Below are 19,109 nucleotides of genomic sequence, written 5' to 3'. Positions count from 1 at the left end.
TATAAAAACATTGAAACAATCCTTCTCACCAACATCTGCCAAACATAATTTGCAATACCAGAGTATTCAGTCTTCCAGCCCATAGTACTACCAACATTTCCCCTATGTATAACAAGTCCAAATAAAACTCCTAACTAATTTCTTACAAAGGCATGCCTTACCCACTGTCCTCACGTGCCTGTGTTTACCTCATCATAAAAACTCTTAACGATATTTTCTCTGGGGGAGTCCCGCAAATTAGCACAAAATAAGTTGATCAAAGGCTGGTATAACGGCGGGATCGCCCTCCCGGTACTTCAATACTACTATTAGGCAGCACAGTTAATAGTGGTTAATCGATGGGCTCACGTAGAGCAGACTGAGCCGGCGTACAGACTGGATAGACATAACATGAGACCAGGAGGTTTCCTTAGGGCATTCTATGGCAGAAAACAAAGCCTGCCAGTACACACACCAACATCAACAACAATTAAAATCTGGCACATGGCATCAGCATCACTGGGATGGACGGACAAGATTACTTTAGCAACTCCGCTGTGGGATTCACTACAGCTAGGGCTGTTAGTGCACCAAACAGGTTTCTATAAATGGAACTGCATCAGTCTCTCCAGGGTGGGAGACCTATGGGCGGGAGGGAAAATTAAACTCTTTGCAGACCTACAGAGGGAATATGAGCGGTCTTGAACTGAAATCTTCCATTACCTTCAGATGCAACATGCCCTATCAAGAGCAATCCCATTGGGTACAGTTTTCCCGGACTCCTCCCCGTTTGAGAGTTGAAACCAGAGACGACGGTTGTAATTTTCCGCCTATTCGATCAGTAGGGTAATTTTGCCAATGCTGTTCGGCCTAATAAAGTTTTCAAACTGACACTTTCCTTGTGTACTTGACGTTTGGAGGCAGGACATGAATGAGTTAACCCCCTGTTCCAAACACCCCTGACGCATAGCGAGAGGACGCGCACGTTACCAAGCAACTAGGTTCGCGTGCTGAAGTCGTCGCTCTGTAGGCAGTGACACGTGCTGGATCAAGCCAATGCAATTAATGGTTAGATTCTAGAAATACACCCAGCCATGGAACCAAGTATCCTCGAGATCACAACTTGGGACTGCAGTAGGTGCTTGAGGGGGAAGCTGATCCTTGACAAAGTAAGTAAAGACCACCCTGTGGGCAATCACTCTATTATATACCGACGACTTTAAACCTTACATGACATCCGATCTCTACCGCAGGGTTTGACTATAGGCAACGCTCCCCGGGAAGATCCATGAGGTTCCGCACAATTGCGATTTGAGTAAGCCCAATAACTTCGTTTTCACCTCCATGTTTTTACGACACCACATAGCTTGCACTATGCCTTTTAATTTGATCACAGTCTACGATTAGAGAATCACATGGGCCCAAAAAACTGGGACCTGACTTGATACTAAGAGTGAAATACACTTTTTGAGAGTTAAAATTGACTCGTTAAAAACATACCACACCCTACAGTAGCATGTGTGGAGGAACGTGGAGAATCTGAATATCTGAGAATTCTCACTAAAACACTAATCACGCAGCGATATTACACTTATGTGGGTGTAAGCATACACATGCTGTATACCTGACACACGGATGGAGCGCTACCGGTGAGTGAGGCGAATCAGTGGTGATCCAGATATGTGGATCAATATCGCTCCCCTTAATACACTGTTGCATGGGATTAATGTGTAAGCATATGCGAGAGTCCTGTGAAATGTACTATATCTCATGCAGTATGTTTTTTTTCTGTAAACTCAATGAGTACGAGTAAAAACCGTAAATTGACGGTGAGGCTCGTATAAAAGAGGGTTCACCTTAGCGTGTGCACACCTAATCACTCACACTGGTCCTGTAGAAAGCCTTGCGATCTTGCGCAGGAAGGCTGAAACATGTAGACCCTGTCACTTTTATAGCACGGATGTCTTTGGTCAATCTAACCATACAGAAACATCCGCTTCCGTTTTTAATCTTGTCCTATGACCCCACTATTAAATTCCTTGGGTGCATAGAGATAATTTTAAAATCACCGCTCACTATTCATGTTGCACAAATTACCCGCTCCGCTGTAATCAGGCGTTGTAGCACACCCAAGAGGCACTTGGCCCCTTGGGTGGTAACCCTATGATGAAACATGTCAGCAACTAGGTTGGTGAGTGAGGGTTCTTTTAAAAAAGATTTTTTCTTTCCTTTTTTCAGTATTATCACACTAGTAATTCCTTCTGGAATTGCTCCTCTTGTGTTATTGATACCTTAGAGACAATGCAATACCACAGACTTACTGCAAATTGCTTTACAACTCACCCGAAAATCTGGGCAAAGAGGGAGGAAGACGTGGGAACCTTTGCTGATGAAGAGTGGCAGGAGGCGCTTGCATCCCCGCAAGAAGTAGCCACTCGCTCCTGATTCAAATTAGTCCAATTAAACACAGAACATACTATTAATCTATCACACTGGTTAAAATGGGCAACGAAATGTCCGAGACACTGTGGGCAGAAAGGGACGTTCTTCCACTAATGGTGGGACTGCCCGAGAATACAAGACAACTGTATGCTTACGGAGTGGGGGAAACAAATGGAGAAGTCACCACAGTGGTGTTTATTAAACATCTTTGATAAAACTGACCTAATAACAGGAGAAAAAATCTGGGTCACACTGGGCTTTATAGGGGCTAAGCGTAATATTGCGAAGAAATGGAGGGCGGACTTGGCGCCAACACTGAAAGAATGGAAAACTGACATGGACTGGTGTATGCAGGCGGTGAGGGTGGTGTATGAGGGAAGAGACAGTCAGCATAAATGGACCAAAATATGGGGAAAGTGGAATTCAGTGGGGAGTTGCTTTGTCCGCCTGTCAATACCAATTCCCCACTTGCAGAGAAGTGAGAGCACAGCACAGTGTAAACAAATGTTGTAAATTGATTGCAGAAATGGGAGATAATCTATATGATATGAGGCCAAAGTTGATAGCCCTGTTGTATAATTGTTGTGCTACCTATGAACATGTACCAATATATGACTGTATTTTGTATATGATCACATGCAATAATAAAGAAGAGCTTAGTAAAATAAGTTAATTACACTCATAAGTATTGAGATAAAGAATGTTTTAACATAATATATCTGTTTACTTCAATCTATGAAGGCTGTTAATTATGCCCATTGAGGCACTAGAGAGCCCGTCCGCAAGATGCCCGCACTCATCTGAGGCTCTGCCGGCTGGAGACAATTACCTGCAAATAATCCTCTATTACTGGGGGCATCGAGCACCCCTGCACTCATCTTGCAGTTCCTGGTTGCGGACTGGTCCCTATGACGGCCTTTCCTGCTGAATTGGACTCCGGTGAGGGGCATTGGAGTCGATGCGCGGAGCGGCTCGAGCTGGGGCTGTTCCCACTGCAGCAATCACTAGCGGCCTTTCTGAACCCTTAACTGCAGCGCCTGGTCTGCAGACGTGGCACGATTGGCCGCCCTCCATCTGAGGGACCCATGTGTGTGGTGGCTTGCTCTGCGGCGGGTCTAGCATCCAAGCGGCCAGCACCCTATTGTAGACATCGATTGGGACCGCCATGTTGGTGCTTGGGGTACACGGCGGTGGCTGTTCTCTCTGTCGGTTGTAATGCTTCACCACAGTCTGAGTAGGCCCTGCATGAGTGCTGCTCCCCGCACGACCAGGCCTCGCGAGACGTTCAGCCTGCCTGGACTAATGGTGAGTGTTGCCTAATACAAGGCGACTGCTGCCCCTGGCTATGGATCTTTTGCCACATTAGCTGGACTGGTGGAGTGAGAAGCAGGGCAAGGGAGCGGCTCTGTGTGCTAGGTCGCCACCCCTGGCTGAGGTCGCGTTTAACAAGCGAGCTAGGCCCCCGGGGTGTGAGCGCAAGCCCCCTGGTACAGTACCTACATCCCACTACATGGAGAAAGTGGCAGCTGCTGCGATGTGAAGTGCAGTGAGACTGCATCATATGGGCCAGCTTCTATGCTCTCTCAAGGATCCAAAAAGTACATACTGAATTTGCACAACAGGCTGCCTCCTATTTGTCTGCGACCATATAAGTTTGCACGCTTGTTGCTGAATGCCAGCCTGGTCCTCGTAATACTGGTGGACCTGCTCATGCCCCAGACATCTGCGATGTGGGGGGTCTGGAATGGTCCAAAATAACTGGTCCTAGATGATCAAGGGCTCGTGACCTACACGATTTGCAAAGTAGGAGTCTGCATTAAATAGCCAGACTGTATTGCTCCCTCTTAGTCCACAAAGGGCCCATTCTTGAGCTGCTTGTGACCCCTGTGACAACTCCGAGTGTCAGGGTCCGAATATTGCCTTGGACTTCCACAATAAATTGCTGAATGCAGACAACTGCTTAGTGGACACCGGAACCCCACTAAAAGTGACAGTGTGAGTGCAGAACTGTCTTCCATTACATACCTATGCATTGTGGTGATAACTGAACCTAGGTTGAAACTGGCGTTCTTCCTATTGGATTGTGATTGAGCGGCTGGGTGAGCACCTGTGCGCCCAGTGTGACCTACATAAGAGGATGAGGAAGGGCGATACCAGATAATCCAAACTCTCTTGACAATTGTAGGCGAACACGTGCGATGGAGCTGACCCTTGAGGACATGAGTAGGGCCAATCGGGAGCGGAGGGCATGTCTCTGGACTTTGACATCCACACTATGTGTTTTTTACTTGAAGCAGAGCCTAACAGCAATTGACAACAAAATTCATCGCCTCACTGACAGGTCTGATCGGCTCAAAGAAAAGGTTGACAAACATGACAACCATCTCGATCGACTGGAACGTCGCACATCTGATGCCGAAGAAGAATATACCGCAAACATGGAAAAGCTACTGCGCCTGGAACCGGTGATTGAAGTAATACAAAATAAGAATGAAGATTTGGAGGAGCAGTCCCCTTGGAATAATTTGTGCATTATCAGGGTGCCTGAATCAACAGAGAAGGGCAAAATGGAAGACTAGGTGGAAGATATGTTGCATACGCTCCTTGGAACTGACCTCTCTGCCATGCTCATGGTCGAGAGGGCTCATAGTTCACTTAGCCCAAGACTGTCGCCTGGAACTCCACCTCGTCCCATCATCGCTTGATTATTTAATTACCAAGAAACTGCTTTACGTGTTGCGAGGGAGCAGCGAAATCTGCATTAAAATGGGATCGAGATCTCCGTGTTTCCATACTTCACAAGTTTGTGTTTCTGACGATTAAGTGTGCCCTTCAGTGCACTTGCGCTAAATACTCGCTTCTATATCCTGCCAAACTGCGAATTACCCATGCAGGGAAAATGCTCATCTTTATCTATCCAAAAAAGGCCGCCAAGTTTGCCAAAGCCATCCCTCTGAGAGTGGGTGGCTCGCTCCTGAGGGATCAAGAGCAAGACGATGCATGCCTCAGCGAAACCGATTAATCTCAATATACTTAGTTGACAAAAGAGGCACTTGATATGCTCCTGCGCAGCCCACATGGCAGAACACTGAGACTGGAGACACCTATAGGACTCCCCTAATGAGATTAGATGGCAGGATTGCAGCTGAGATCTGTATAAAGGCCTTATCTACATACTTTGCCATAGTAGCTGCTTTGAGCTCCTTTGTCAGCCCAGGCAACAAGATGGTTTGTCTAATAACGCATGGGTGGACTGCGGCTTATACCTGCACTTTATCTCCGGTCACCCAGCTAATTTAGTTGGGTAGGGAGCTGGTCTCCTAGCTCGCCCCTATGGGATGATTCCCAGAAATATGCCATTTCAATGTTGTTGGGGTTTCTTGGTGGGGAGGGGATGGTTCATTTGGCCCATTTGAGGGACCAAAGTGGGTGGTGGGAGGCTCTGTTTACTGTGGTTGTAGGCTGCATCCACTTGGCTGCTAACTGTTTCTGCATTTTTCTTTCACAGTGTCACTCAGCCTGTACTTTCCACAGACACCACGTGCGATTCAAAGGTAAGTGATAATTACTTCCTTGCCACAATCCAGAACCCTCATGTAGTCAATTAAAGCTGTAACCAAAAATATCCAGGCCTTAATGACCGTCGGAAAGCGCACCAGATCGTTGCATATTTACAGAGACACTCTAAAGATATCTGCTTTTTACAAGAGCTACACCTCACAGAGGGAAAAGATGTGCGACTTCGATCTGGATGGGCTGGAGAATGGCACGTAGCATATTTCTCTAACTATGAATGCGGAGTTGCGATCCTCATCAGGAAGGAGCTGCTGTGGCTCATACGTCGGGTTATATGTGACACGCAGGGATGATTGGTCTTACTTTCGAGTATTCTACAGGATCACCCAGTCAAACTTCATTGCATAAATGGCCAATGACCCCCAGTTCATTGCTGAGGTATGGCGACTGGCTGGGTCACTGGGAACCTGACAGACTCTGTGGGAAGGGAATATTAATGCGATACTCAACCCCGAGATGGACAGATCCAGTGATTCTAGACGTACTCACCCCGCACAGTGGCCAAGTTACGACTGATTATGGATGACTTTGACCTGAGTAATATTTGGCGCTTCTGACATGTTAACAATATGGAAAGCGGGGGAGGAGCCAAGATGGCGACCGGGACGGAAGCGTAGACTCCCGGCTCCGTGAACCTCCGCATCCCGCACGGATATCCTGCCTGAGATCCTCAACCTGTGCTACGTGGTCGTGTTTCTGAAGGAGAGGGGCTCCCGACTGTGTGACTCCGAGGTTTCTAGCATTGCTATCGCCGGAGAAAACTGCATCTGAACTTTGCGGCCTGTGCGGCCCTGGAGCCGGGACATCGAGTGGACGCCGTGGCCGGGTGGCAGTGCGACAACAGCGGCTGGTGGTGACTGGGTGGAGTCGGCCCACCGGAGCGGTGCCAAACTCGGCCTACATTTCGGCGTGGTCACTTCTACTGCCCAGTGTAGCTGACCGAGTGCATGACCGGGGGTGCAAATCTTAGATCCTCCGGTGACTGCCCCTGCCTTGCTGGTGAGCTGCCCGGCCGCCGTCCGTATCCTGCCCCGATCATTGCGGGCCGCCCCCGGATTTCTACGGGAGCTGGTCCGTGGTGGGGACGATTGTTGCCCGTGACCACGGATAGTTTTTTGCCTGCCCCCGGAACCCGGTCACCCGCGACGTGGACATCGCGACGCTTGTCCCGGGGTCCCGGCCCCGGTGAGGGTCGGGCATACTTGGCGGCCATCTTGGGTCGATGAAGCCTACCATCCTGTCCGCTGGGCCGCAGCGGGCCTGTGAGCGTACGATTTTTGGGAGTGTGGCGGCGAGATCACAGAGAGCTGAGCTGGGGTACGGCGTTCTCCTCGAGGCTCTTGGTACTCTTCACTCCTCCTTGGTTCATGGTTTCGTGATCTTGGGGAGTAAGCTCGATGGTGTGGCGTCGGAGTTGGGGCAGTGGCGGCCCGCCTGTCCGCACGAACACAGAGTCTACCCACACTGCGCGCAGGAGGACGCTGTGGCGGCCACCCCTGAGGTTAGTACACGACTGGACGCCCCGGCCAGTATGTTACAGTGTGTTCGACCTTCTGAGGGCCTGATCTGTCCCGGAGGCGTCGGACCTGAGTGGGATGTGGTGGCCTCATCCCGTGCATGCCCTCCTGCGACCCAGAGACAACTCCAGCAACTAATGTCTGCTTTGGCTGCTTCTGCCTTCCTGAACCTTGCGTGCAGAGCAGATCCTAGGGCAGCACTGGGAAGCCTGTTTCCTCACGCGGCGGACTGTGTTGATGCTCAGAGACTTCCACCCCACCTGTGTGCGTCGCTTCTCTGTTGTTGTTGGACATTCCTCTGCCTAGGAACATTGGGTATGGTGCTGGGTCGAGGGGTTGGCATGGGCAGAATTCCAAAGAGTGGTCAGGGATGAGGCTGGCCCCTCGGGGGTGGTCGCCTAGTGGACGGGCGGGCTTGGGGTGGTGTGCTCTCCTGACATGGCTACTGGCACAATAGGTGCATAATGCTCCCCATCGTGGTTTGAGAAGATTGTTTTTGTGCTGTTCCTTGTTCACTTTAGGGGAACCTTACCGTGCGGGAGGGAGAAGCCGGGGGTCTGTTATGAAGGCCCTCCTCCAGTTTATGAATACTTTCTCTACCCCCCCGTCTGGTGGGGGTCCTTTCCTACTTCTTTTTCCCTATTCTCCTACATTTCGGGTCTGGTTCCAGGGCGACGGGCACACTGCTGGGGGGGGGGGGGGCCGTACTCATCTGCAGAGGTGCAGGGTGGGGGGTTGGGGGAGGGGATTCTGTATTCTTTCATCTTTTTTCCATGGCCTCCTTTTTCTTCTCTGATTCTTTTCGTTTTTCTTTTTCTGGGATCAGCGTGATACACCTCCTTTTGCTATGCCTCGCTGCCGTTCCATGTGTTCACAACTTCCGGGGTGTTCTTGGGGAGTTCTGGCGGGTGACTGCGGGCGCAACTGTATACTATGTGTTTCCCCATCCTGATGTTCTTGTGTTTGCGCCATTGACCGAATAGATTGCTGTAAATCGCTAACGTTCATTACCCCGCATATCCGTGATCGTTGTTTTTAAAATTGCTTGTCACCTGATCCTTCCGCCTTGTTTCATCATAAAATGAAAACCTCTTTCTCCTGGTGCCCTACTTACGCTGTTCACAGTATTAGCAGTACGATTTTGCTACCCGAGGTGCTGCCCCTGTTTATACTTGTTGTTACTGCTCTGATTGCTTAGCGGCCGGCCCTGGGGGGTTGTAGGCCCATACTTGTTCTTATTGAACTGTCAATAAAGGTTTTCAAAAAAAAAAAAAAAAAAAAAACAATATGGAAAGCACCTGCAAAACGACGGCCCATGCATCGTGGTCACGTATAGACTATTGGCTGGCGTCACTGGACATACTAGCCTGGATGGGTGATATCTCCCACTTACAGAGGACTCTATCTGATCATGCTCCTGTATTAGTGGAGCTTCTACTCCTGGACAGCCCCCCACATGCATTCACAAGGAGACTTCCTACTGGAGCCCAGCACGATCAGGTGTTCCGGGAAGATATCAAGACCGCAGTAGTGGAATATTTTGAACACAATAACAACGCCAAGATTTCACAATCTTCCCTCTAGGAGGCCTTCAAGGTTGTCATTAAAGGAACATGCATCGCAAAGCAAGGAGGCGTACTCCGCAATTTAGGTGGCGACCTTGCGTGCTTAGATTAAGAGATTAGACAGCTTGAACATACGTTTTTTGAAGATCATAATATCTCCAAGCTTGCATCCATTTGGAGCACCGTAAGCTATCAAATGCGAGGAGGCTGCACAGCGGGACACACACTACCTCGTGAGGGAGACACAGGCCAGATGCTTTGGGGAGGGTGAAATAACGGGCAAATCCCTTGCTCAACTGCTCCGTAAGCCATGGGCGAGAGACTACATCACTAGGATTCATGATGACCATTTTCATGTACACACAGGCAAGGAGTCGGTACAAGAGGCTATGATTGATTTTTTTGATTTTTTTATCCCTGCATCAGACTTACCAGGACTTTGTTCCCCTAGACCTCACTGCTTACCTGGAATCCTTTCAGCTTCTATGGTCATAGATGATAGCTTGACGAACCCTTCTTATCAGAGGAGGTCTTTAGGGTAATCAGTGCTTTGCCTGCAGATAAGGTGCCTGGCCTTGATGGCCTCACTGATGCATTTTACAAGGAGTATACATACCCCTATATTTGACCCACATTTGCTTTCCATTCATGAAGAATCACTTTCCTCAAGAGTCTTACCTCCATCTCTGCACAAAGCCCTTATAGTTACAATCCCAAAACCCAGCAAGGATCCCTACTGCTGCAATTCATATCGCCCACTATCCATGATCAACTCCGATAACAAGATTCTTGCCAAACTCATCGCCTCTTATTAACCATGGTGAGGTCCTATCAAGCAGGTTTTGTCCCAGGGAGGTCATAGCCTACAGTTTGTGCACCTTCTTCGCCCTCCTCCACACCATTAATCCAGCCTTGTGCGCAACGGGCAGTTTTCTTGAACGCCACAAAATTGACTCTCTTGAATGGCCAGACCTTTTCACCTTGCTGATGCATCTTGGACTGAGCCCCAAATGTATTCAACTAATCAGTCTGCTGTATTCTCTTCCAGTGGCCCGATTGCACAGGAACGTTAGAATCTCAGCCCCCTTTGCTGTAACGAGGGGCACCCATCTCCTATACTATTTGCGATTGCGATCGCGAAGGAGCCGCTTGCGTCCTGGGTTCACCAACATCATACTCATCGTGGACTTGCATTTACTCCTCACAGAATCCTACTATCAATGTATGCAGATGATGTCCTTTTGTATGTCAGGGACCCGCATACACATTTAAACCCTATCATTATGGAAGTTACTAGATTCGGGGGGCTTGCAGGTATTGAGATCAACTGGGAGACGTTGCTAATTTTCACACTGACAGACGGGATGTCACCCTTCCCCCTGGAGTTCCCACTTACATTATCATTTTCGTGATAACCAAGTGTCCAGTCAGGGACAAGGGGAGTTGCCTCCAGCACTCAACTCCCTCATCCAGCCATCTCAGCAGTCAACCTCGGTGGCCTCCTCAAGTATCTCGGGGTTGACTGCTTATCCTCCCCAAATTCTTCTATCTCTTCATCAACATGCCGCTCGCATTGCCACTTTACTTCCATCAACAACTTAGAGCGCGCCCTATCTCTTTGGTGTGGGCAGGTGGACAGCTGTGTATCTCCTGGGAGATTAGGACACTTCCCTTTGAACAATGTGGCTTGGGTGCCCCTGACATTGACTTGTATTACTTGAGTGCCCATGCACAGTTTGATCACTATCGGCTCTTTCATTCACAATTCCTTGCTCACACAGTCCCCAAATCTGATCACGCAGCTCCCTGCCTTCTTCCGATGGCAATTTTATGGACTCTAGGCGCCCATGAGCGTAGATTGATACTGTGGCATGCACGGTATAGGTGCTCGGAGGCAGAGCCCGCATTGAGCATCTCTTCGGCCCATCTGTACCGCTCATTGGGCACCCCTCTTTCGCCATCACGAACGATCCTGGAACACGCTTTAGATTGCACAAACTGCACCTCACATCCGTGAGCTCTATCTTCCCTGACGTCACTTTCCCTCTCGCCAAAGCAAGCGTTACAATGTGAAGATGTCAACTTACTAGACACTCTCACATACTAACAATTACGTGCTGCAACCCGTGTGATACATGCCTCCTTCCCAGATGCCCCGTCTACTTTTCAAGTGCTTGTAGCGACTCTTATTACCCCATCTCCCGCAAGCATAAAACAAAACTTTATGCAGGGATGCAGATTACTGCACCAAAACGTGAGTGCATGGGCCACAGACATATAACCCCCCTCACAGATAAACAGTGCACATAAACAGTGTCGCTATTGCTGCACCCAAGCACGCACACTCTTCCCCCAACTATCAACATCACCATATTCATTTTAAATACATCCACCGCCTCTACCACACTCCTGAACGACTGTTCAGAATTGGCCTAGATGCAGATGCATGATAGGCATGCTGCTTTTCCCTAACGCCATTTTCTTTGCACCTTGCTTGAAATTGCCTGGGAATCTGACTACTGAACTGTAGTATTTGTCATGATTGATGACATTACGGGACATCCCCTCAAGCGAACCACAGGAGTCGCACTGTTAGGCTATGTCAAAGAAGTGCCTTCTGAGAAGCAGAAACCGACAGCGATCCTTCTACTGATTGCCAAGCGTAGGGTTGCACTGAGGTGGGGCTGGCATTCGCTACCGCTTGCTGACTGGCTTAAAGACCCTGCGTACTGCCAAGAACAGCCTGTTGCCTTTTGAGAACTCATGCCTCTATGCTCCCGGCCTAAGGATATTTGGCACCCCATTGAATTGTATCTCTATACCCGAGCAGATGCAACGGAGCACGGGTGAGATCGTGCAGAAGATGTGTTCCCAATTCTAAAAGGTACTGCCTATCCCTGATCCGCCTCGAACTGACAAACAGCTGATGTACCTTGTAGTTTACTGCATGATATGGACCCTTACACCACCTCAACTGTAAATGATTCAATATGGTTCTGCTAAGTGACTGCTTCCTTCTATGTTTCCATTTTTACCTTCCTCTTCTTTTTCTCCACAGCAGTCTATGAAGCACAGTGTTCCTTTATGACCCAAACTTGTTTTTGCAATTTTGTCATTTTATTAAAACATGCTTGCTGTGTTCTGTATAATTCTGCACTGTTTGAAATCTAATAAACAAATTAAAAAACAAATTATGCCCATTGAATAAAGGTTTCGAAATTCCCTCTCCATTTCTGTGTTGTTGCATCAATTATATGAATACTATCTTGAAGTTGTGAGCACTGGCCGCAGCAACAGTGTGGGCACGAAGACAGCAGTGGCACAACTGACTATATTATAGAGTCACAGCCCTTTTTTGGGCACTCACTCTGTTCCCGTTAGCTACCTGCATTGTCCCACACACAATGGAGAACATCAGGACATGACGTGAAGAGTATCGCCATCCGACCGGAAGTTACCTTGGAATTGCTGTTAACAGTTTTCTGTGACGGCGATTGTGACATCCGCAAACAGAGACATGATGGCAGGTGTGGAAGAGGAGCTGACATATCAGGAAGTTAATTAACAGTGCAGAGAAAAAAGGTGCTGAGGAAGCATCAAACAAGTTTCATATGGACCATATAATTGTTAATGTTCCACAAAAAGAAATTTCTCCAATAATGACAAAAAAAAATGTAACTAGCCTTACCACAGTGTAAACCGAATACCCATAAGTTTAGGCATTATGCTATTTTTATTTAGCTTAAGCAATTCCCCACAAATCTTACGAGAGTCTAGAACATTAGTAACAAAAGTCCAGGAACCCTACTCTTGTGATTATCTTGACCGATTAGGCATGCTATCTCTCTTTAGGCAACTTCCCAGGATAAAATTAGTTGGTCTTATGCCAACAGTGACACACGTTTTTACTCACTTTATGTCTCATAAACTGTTCCGCCTAATGCCTAACTCTGGAAGCCATGAAATAAACAATTCCGCCTGTAATCACAAAAAACGTGTGTGGTGATGTTTGGCTCAAGAAGAATGAAGGTAGGCGCTTCAAGGCATTATTTGCAAACATGTGTGCACACATACACCAGACTTATAGGTTGGTTCTCTGCCTCGCTTTAATCCATAACCCACCAATGACAGTAACTGACTCAGCAAAATCTGTTCAATGTCCAAGATAAAATATACTATTTAAAGCGTTGTGTTCTATTTACCGTTTTTTGCATGGCAGTATAATCAAGTGTTTGTCCAGCCCAAAAATGCCAAAAGAAATGAAGCCCTGTGGAAAAAAAAGAGAAGTTCAAAAAGGATTACAATACGAGCATCATGACATGCAATCATTTTAGTCCGGGGTATCACAGAAGCTCGGCTTAGCCATGAGGCAACACATTACAACAATCACCTGGTCCATGAATGTCTATGCACAGGATTCTGAGTCTTCTCCTGAGGCGCACCAAATCTTAGTGGATTCCCATCATAATATAAACTGAGTGCACCAAAACAGATCAACATCCCCACTTATTTACACCATTGAGTGGAACTGTTAAGACATGTTAAACCGTATGAACATTGAAATTCACAACTACCATGCTTCAAGCATACCACACTGAAAATTCTGCATGGACAGTTTTAAGCAGGATGTCTATGGTCATGTGTAAAGATTCCGTTTTGCCTACTGTTTGGTACCTAGTTCACCATAAGGCTCTTTCCCATTACACTGGATTTCACACAATGATTTGCTGCCCTTTTAAGTGCATTCCAAGAATCTCAATTCTATAAGCCCCCTGGATGGAGTGTCCTATATGCAGTAGACAAAGCACTTAAGTGTTTTCGCAGAGAAGTCTAGCTACAAACGTCACTGAAAACCAGCATTCTCTTCTATCCAGCTTCACCTGTAGTCTGCATTATGATTTGAGGTAATGTGACACAGTAATGGAAACACCATAAAATAGGGTATTGGAGCAGAAGATGTTCTACTTTTAGCATTAGCCTCCATTTGCACCAGAATGTTTTTGAAGAAACAGTACAAAGCTTGAGTCTTGAACACAGTTCATTTTAATTAACATTGTTTTGATAAGTAGATTATTGAACTGTAATCATTTTTTGGAGTTGTTAAGGCCCAGATACTGGTTGCATGTAATCTGGTGTAGGGATCTCTGGGACATTAGGGGACAAAATTTCGGATTCTGGTTGGTATCAGTCAATATCTTGCCCTTTTCCGCATACAACTACACCTTGAGGGAAAATAACAGACCATTTTCCTCTGCTATTTACTACTTGCAGGTGGTAAATGTCTAGGAGCATTGAAGCGGGCCTTAATGAGGGCAGGGCAGTGGTACGAGCAGCACTGTCTGATCCCCAGTGGTGCTGTATAGGTCGGTGGGGGGCTGGCCTGTGGCTCTAACCACATCTCTTGCAAGTCTGTGCTGCAGATTTACTAGATGCGGATCCACACCTGGTAAAACAGATCTGGGGTTATGGTAATGTTAGCACTGTGAAAATAATTGACACAGTATCACCGCAATCTGTTAATTTGATTTCCAACTGTAGGTATGTGCTCACATAAGTACATACGTACAGTTTACCAATGCATGCATTAGACTTCTGCATCTTCACTGTCTCAAGTTTACCATACAGAGGCTCTTGACCAAAGTGCTTTACCTTGAATGTTGGCTCACATTGCAGTGCATTGTATTGTATTGTATTGTTGCACTGTGCCTTGAGGTTGTGCTTGTTGAAGGGTGAATTTTGTTTCAAATAAGCAGTTTATTTAAGAACACATCCGTGACCAGCAACAGTGACTGCTGGAAAGGGCATTTTAACGGCACAGGGGAGGTTAAAGACATATCTACATGGATTGGGTGAGCCCTGGCAGGCCCACGTTAACAGCAACCCTGGCACCAGATGAGCTCTAGGGTTGGCACTGTTCATTATTACAAAAGAAGCAGAGCAAGAGAAAAAAAACATAAGGTCAAAGAGACAGAACCCACCTGACCAAAATTGAAGACTGCACAAAAAAACTGTAGTTCAAGGTATAGCCTTCCTGGTTCCAGGTTGACTAACCACCACAGACAACTGGAGAGATTCTGTAAAGGAAATCACATTTGCACAATTTACAGAAGTACAAATATTTATATATAATTGAAAACATTTCTACGTTTCTACTAATCCAGAGGTTACTGTGTATATTTTCAAAAGTTCCTACACATTGTATTCTAACAGAAACATTGCAACTCCTATGGTTGTAGCTACACACAGGATAGTCTAAGCGGATCGAGCAGGGTTCAGAAATACTTCAACAAAAAGCAAATGCGCCTACACTAGCCACCCCTGTACTGCATTATTGGATTGGCGACACAATTACGCCTCAGGAAATGCCAGCATGCAACTCCTCCCCACAGCTTTACTTCCATCACCTATTTGTCATGTGTTCGAATCACATGAGATCATCAAGATATTTCACAGGCCTTAAAATAATTTGATACATTGTACACCTACCTAATTACATTACACCGTTATACGATAGTGGCTATATAGTTGCTTGTCGACATAGCCATGAGGACTTTCTGCAGTTTGCAGACATGGTGATATTTCCAATCGAAGGGAATGCACAGTAACACTATTTGTCTAAGTGGAACTTTCATAGGTCATGGTAAGCCCTCTGGATCGCTATTAGACACCTGTACAGCGTGTTTATTAAAATCGTGCTTCTGATCCGTATAACACAGATTTTATCAATGAAAACAGTAGTAGTTCCAGGGCACCTTAAGATAGCCATAGTCTGACCACTACTTAACAAACCTGGGTTAAAAGCTACGTAGGCTGTAAATTTGAGGCCCATTTCGATGCTTCCTTACCTAGGCCTGTTACTAGAGTAAGAGGCCACCTTTAATCTTAAAAAAATATGTGGAATATAATAGCATTCTACAAGGCCTTTCAGAACCAATGGTAAACTAATTAACTGGTAATGATTTTACTTCATTTATGTACCACCTTTCATACCGTAGATAATCAAAGTTTGGCCCATAGGTCATCAGATATAGGTGAGTGGACAGGCCCTACATTGGTTTCAGTCTTCTATTGCAGGTTGTTCACATATCATACAACTTGGAACTTTTCACCCAAAGCCAAAATAGTCGAAGTGGTGTGTCATTCAAAGGGCTTGTCTTTACCTTCCTTCCTTTTTAACCCATACTCAAGACCGCCAGCAATCATGATACAAGACTTTCAGACTAATAGATGCATATACATAGATGATACCCAGGTAGTGGTTAAGCTTAATTCCAAGTAGACAGCAGCAAAATCCACTTTATTGGGTCTTTTGTAATCTATCAAAAGGTGGGCCAGTAGGAACTTTATGAGATTGAAACCCTCTAAAACTGAGGTTGTACTGGTGTCCTTAAGCTTAAAACTTTGGGACCTGACCTGTGGTACACCCAGTCCAGGTGGTAAGGAATTTAGGAATTATGATGGATTAAATTAAGATATTGCCTTTATGGCTAGAACTTGCTTTTTTAAAATGCACATTCTGAAACAACGGTTTCCTTTCCTGGCTTTTTCTCAGAGGATTGTTGTGGCCAATGCTATATTCAATCACTGTTTGATTTCTGCAATTCAGCCTACATAGGCCTTTCTACGAAAAGTATCTGTAAACCACAACTGGAATAAAATGCCAGTGAATTTTTAAAACTTCAACATACTCTGACAGTGCACCTAACAGCTGTCGGCGACATTACACATTTCAGCAAGTTGGAGGTGTAAGTCACTGTAAACCTATTCAACAACAAGAACCTACAAGGCTTTAGTTATACACACACCAGTGAAATTTCAAGCTCTCAGATCAAAATGGGAGTCGGACATTGGCCCAATCGACAACTGTGAGTGGAAGTAACTCTGATTCCTCTAAGAGAGGTGGTGATCTCAGCATGTAATAGGCTCATTCAATTTAAATATTTACATCACATACATTAAACCAAGGATAGGGTATAGTATAAGGGAAAGAAATCCTGCAACATGTGAAAGGTACCCTTGCCCATCTGCCTGAGATGTCCAGGAGGTCAGGGAAATTGTATACACTCAGTTTGGGATTTCCTGTGTTTGAAGGTTTACTAGAACCGAGTGCTAGGACACTCGCGGAGATGACGTCTACTGTAATTGACCTGAAGCCTGATGGATTTGCTGAACATCCAAGATGACCTAGATGCCAATGGGTATATGAAAATCTTTGTAGGATTGGGATAGTTGTTCAGTACCAGGGACTTTGCACATACAGTGGCTGCTTCCCCACCCTTGGTCCAAGTACGGCAAAAATATTTTAGTAGCATCTGAACCAATCCCCTTCCCTTACTTGAGAATGTCCTTGAAAGAACAAAGACTCCCTTTGAGTGAATTTGTGCGGTTACCAATATATAAACAAAGTGTGCCCCCAACAGTTAAAAAAGGCCTTGGTTGCCTGTGGCTTCCAAAATATGTAACTTTTCTCCTTGAAGGTAAATCTCTGTTTTACTGGAAAAGCGATATCTGCCTTTGCCCCATAGGCATGGAATTACCTCCTTTACTGATTTTAGAGCCTTTTTGATATGTGGTGACCTTGTATTAGTTTTCGTTTCTTTTTACACACAAGCTAGGATTAAGTTCTGTCCTAATAAGTGTCTTAATCATTGCACCCCTTTCACCTCACAGGGCAAACCGCTATTCTTAATACAGAAACAGCTTATAAAACCTACTATATACGAACAGTTGCAACTGCAGCTATTTGTTTAACATTTCTTGAAGCCAGAAACTCCCGCATCTTTAGGGAAGCCCGGTGCCAACAGTTCTCTTGCTCCATGCCAGTTTTCCAACTTTTCCATCTGATCCTTTAGGATCGTATCGTACCCATCTTGATTTGCAAAGGCATTTCCAATTTCTAATTTGATTATAACCTTCATCTAGTTCAGGAGCTTTGAGCTACTGCAGGGTTCCCCCATGCTCTACCACTCCCATCAGCTCTAGTATTAGTTCATTTAACTTTTTTAATCTTGTGTTGGGCCTCACTGTTTCTGTTTACATTTAATAAAGCATTTCCAGAATAGCATGCATACAGGCATACTGCCCGGAAGGGTGCCAGTATATGGTTCTGCCTCTAATTTCCTCCTTATTGTGAAGATTCAGCCTCTAATTTCCTCCTTGTTTTGAAGATTAGTTCAGCATCACCCCTCTTGTGGACAACGTCTTAGGATAGTTTTTCATTCAGCAAATTTGGGAGTAAATAGCAGTGCTAGCGTTTTTCACTGCTTCTCTGCTTCACCAAGATATGTTACTCAACTCTGATGTAACAGTTCTACTTTCAGAAGTACTTGTTCTTTCCATCACTGCCACCTGTTTAAACTTTCTAGTTGTGCCAGACCCAAGTATACTGGCTGCCTTCATGAACAGCACTGAGGAAGCCAGCACGCTCGTTTATTACATAAGGGCTGTTGACTATGCTCCCCACCTTCCAACGGTCTGGTAAAAAAAATCTACTTTTATGAGCAGGGCACTGACATGGAGAAAAGATCTTGCACAAAGAGCTGTTGCAAACCCCTTGCACAAGCCTGTTGAATGCCTTAAACATGCAATCTGAGGATCTATAGATCTGTTGTACAGAACATCTGGGCAGAGATCCTGTCACATAGGTTCCTAACGAGGAACCTTCTCACAGAGAAAGCTGCAGAAGGTGAATTCTGATGAAATAGTTTGCCAGAAATGTGCTTTTAATATTTGAATGTGCTGAAGAAGTTTCTTAGAGGCCACCTTCAAACTGTCCTTTCAAATGGTAACTGAAACTTCCATCTTTTGGCCAACATGATAGGCAATGTTTACACTGAAATGCACGACGCTGCTGCAAACTTTCATGAGCTGACTTTGGAGTCTATGTACTTTGGACCATAGTGGTAGGTGATATTTAATTGAAAAAGACAACATTTTTCTTCAAAGATAATTCCCAAAATTACTTTCTAAATTTGTCTTGGAAGACACTCCGCCTTGGAACATTGTTAAAGGCCACTATCATTATCTTCCT

General features: G+C 45.9%; 1 protein-coding gene across 3 annotated transcripts in view; it reads right to left on the bottom strand.

Moving 5' to 3' along the window:
- GPR155 (G protein-coupled receptor 155) overlaps positions 1-19,109 on the bottom strand; it is a 444,365-nt gene that overhangs the window by 36,077 nt on the left and 389,179 nt on the right. For all 3 annotated transcript variants that reach the window (XR_014978918.1, XM_085645260.1, XM_085645261.1), the window contains exons 13-14: positions 15,058-15,153; positions 13,282-13,346 (exon numbers count right to left, since the gene is read on the bottom strand). Coding sequence is in view for 2 of the 3 variants with exons in the window: in XM_085645260.1 (XP_085501386.1) it covers positions 13,282-13,346; positions 15,058-15,153 (161 nt within the window). In the remaining variant the exon portion in view is untranslated. The remainder of the gene's footprint in view (positions 1-13,281; positions 13,347-15,057; positions 15,154-19,109) is intronic.

Source organism: Triturus cristatus, chromosome 3_1, assembly GCF_964204655.1.
Source record: "Triturus cristatus chromosome 3_1, aTriCri1.1, whole genome shotgun sequence".
Lineage (NCBI taxonomy): Eukaryota > Metazoa > Chordata > Amphibia > Caudata > Salamandridae > Triturus > Triturus cristatus.
The sequence above is the reverse complement of the archived record's forward strand: the minus strand, read 5'-3'. Positions and strand labels throughout refer to the sequence as shown.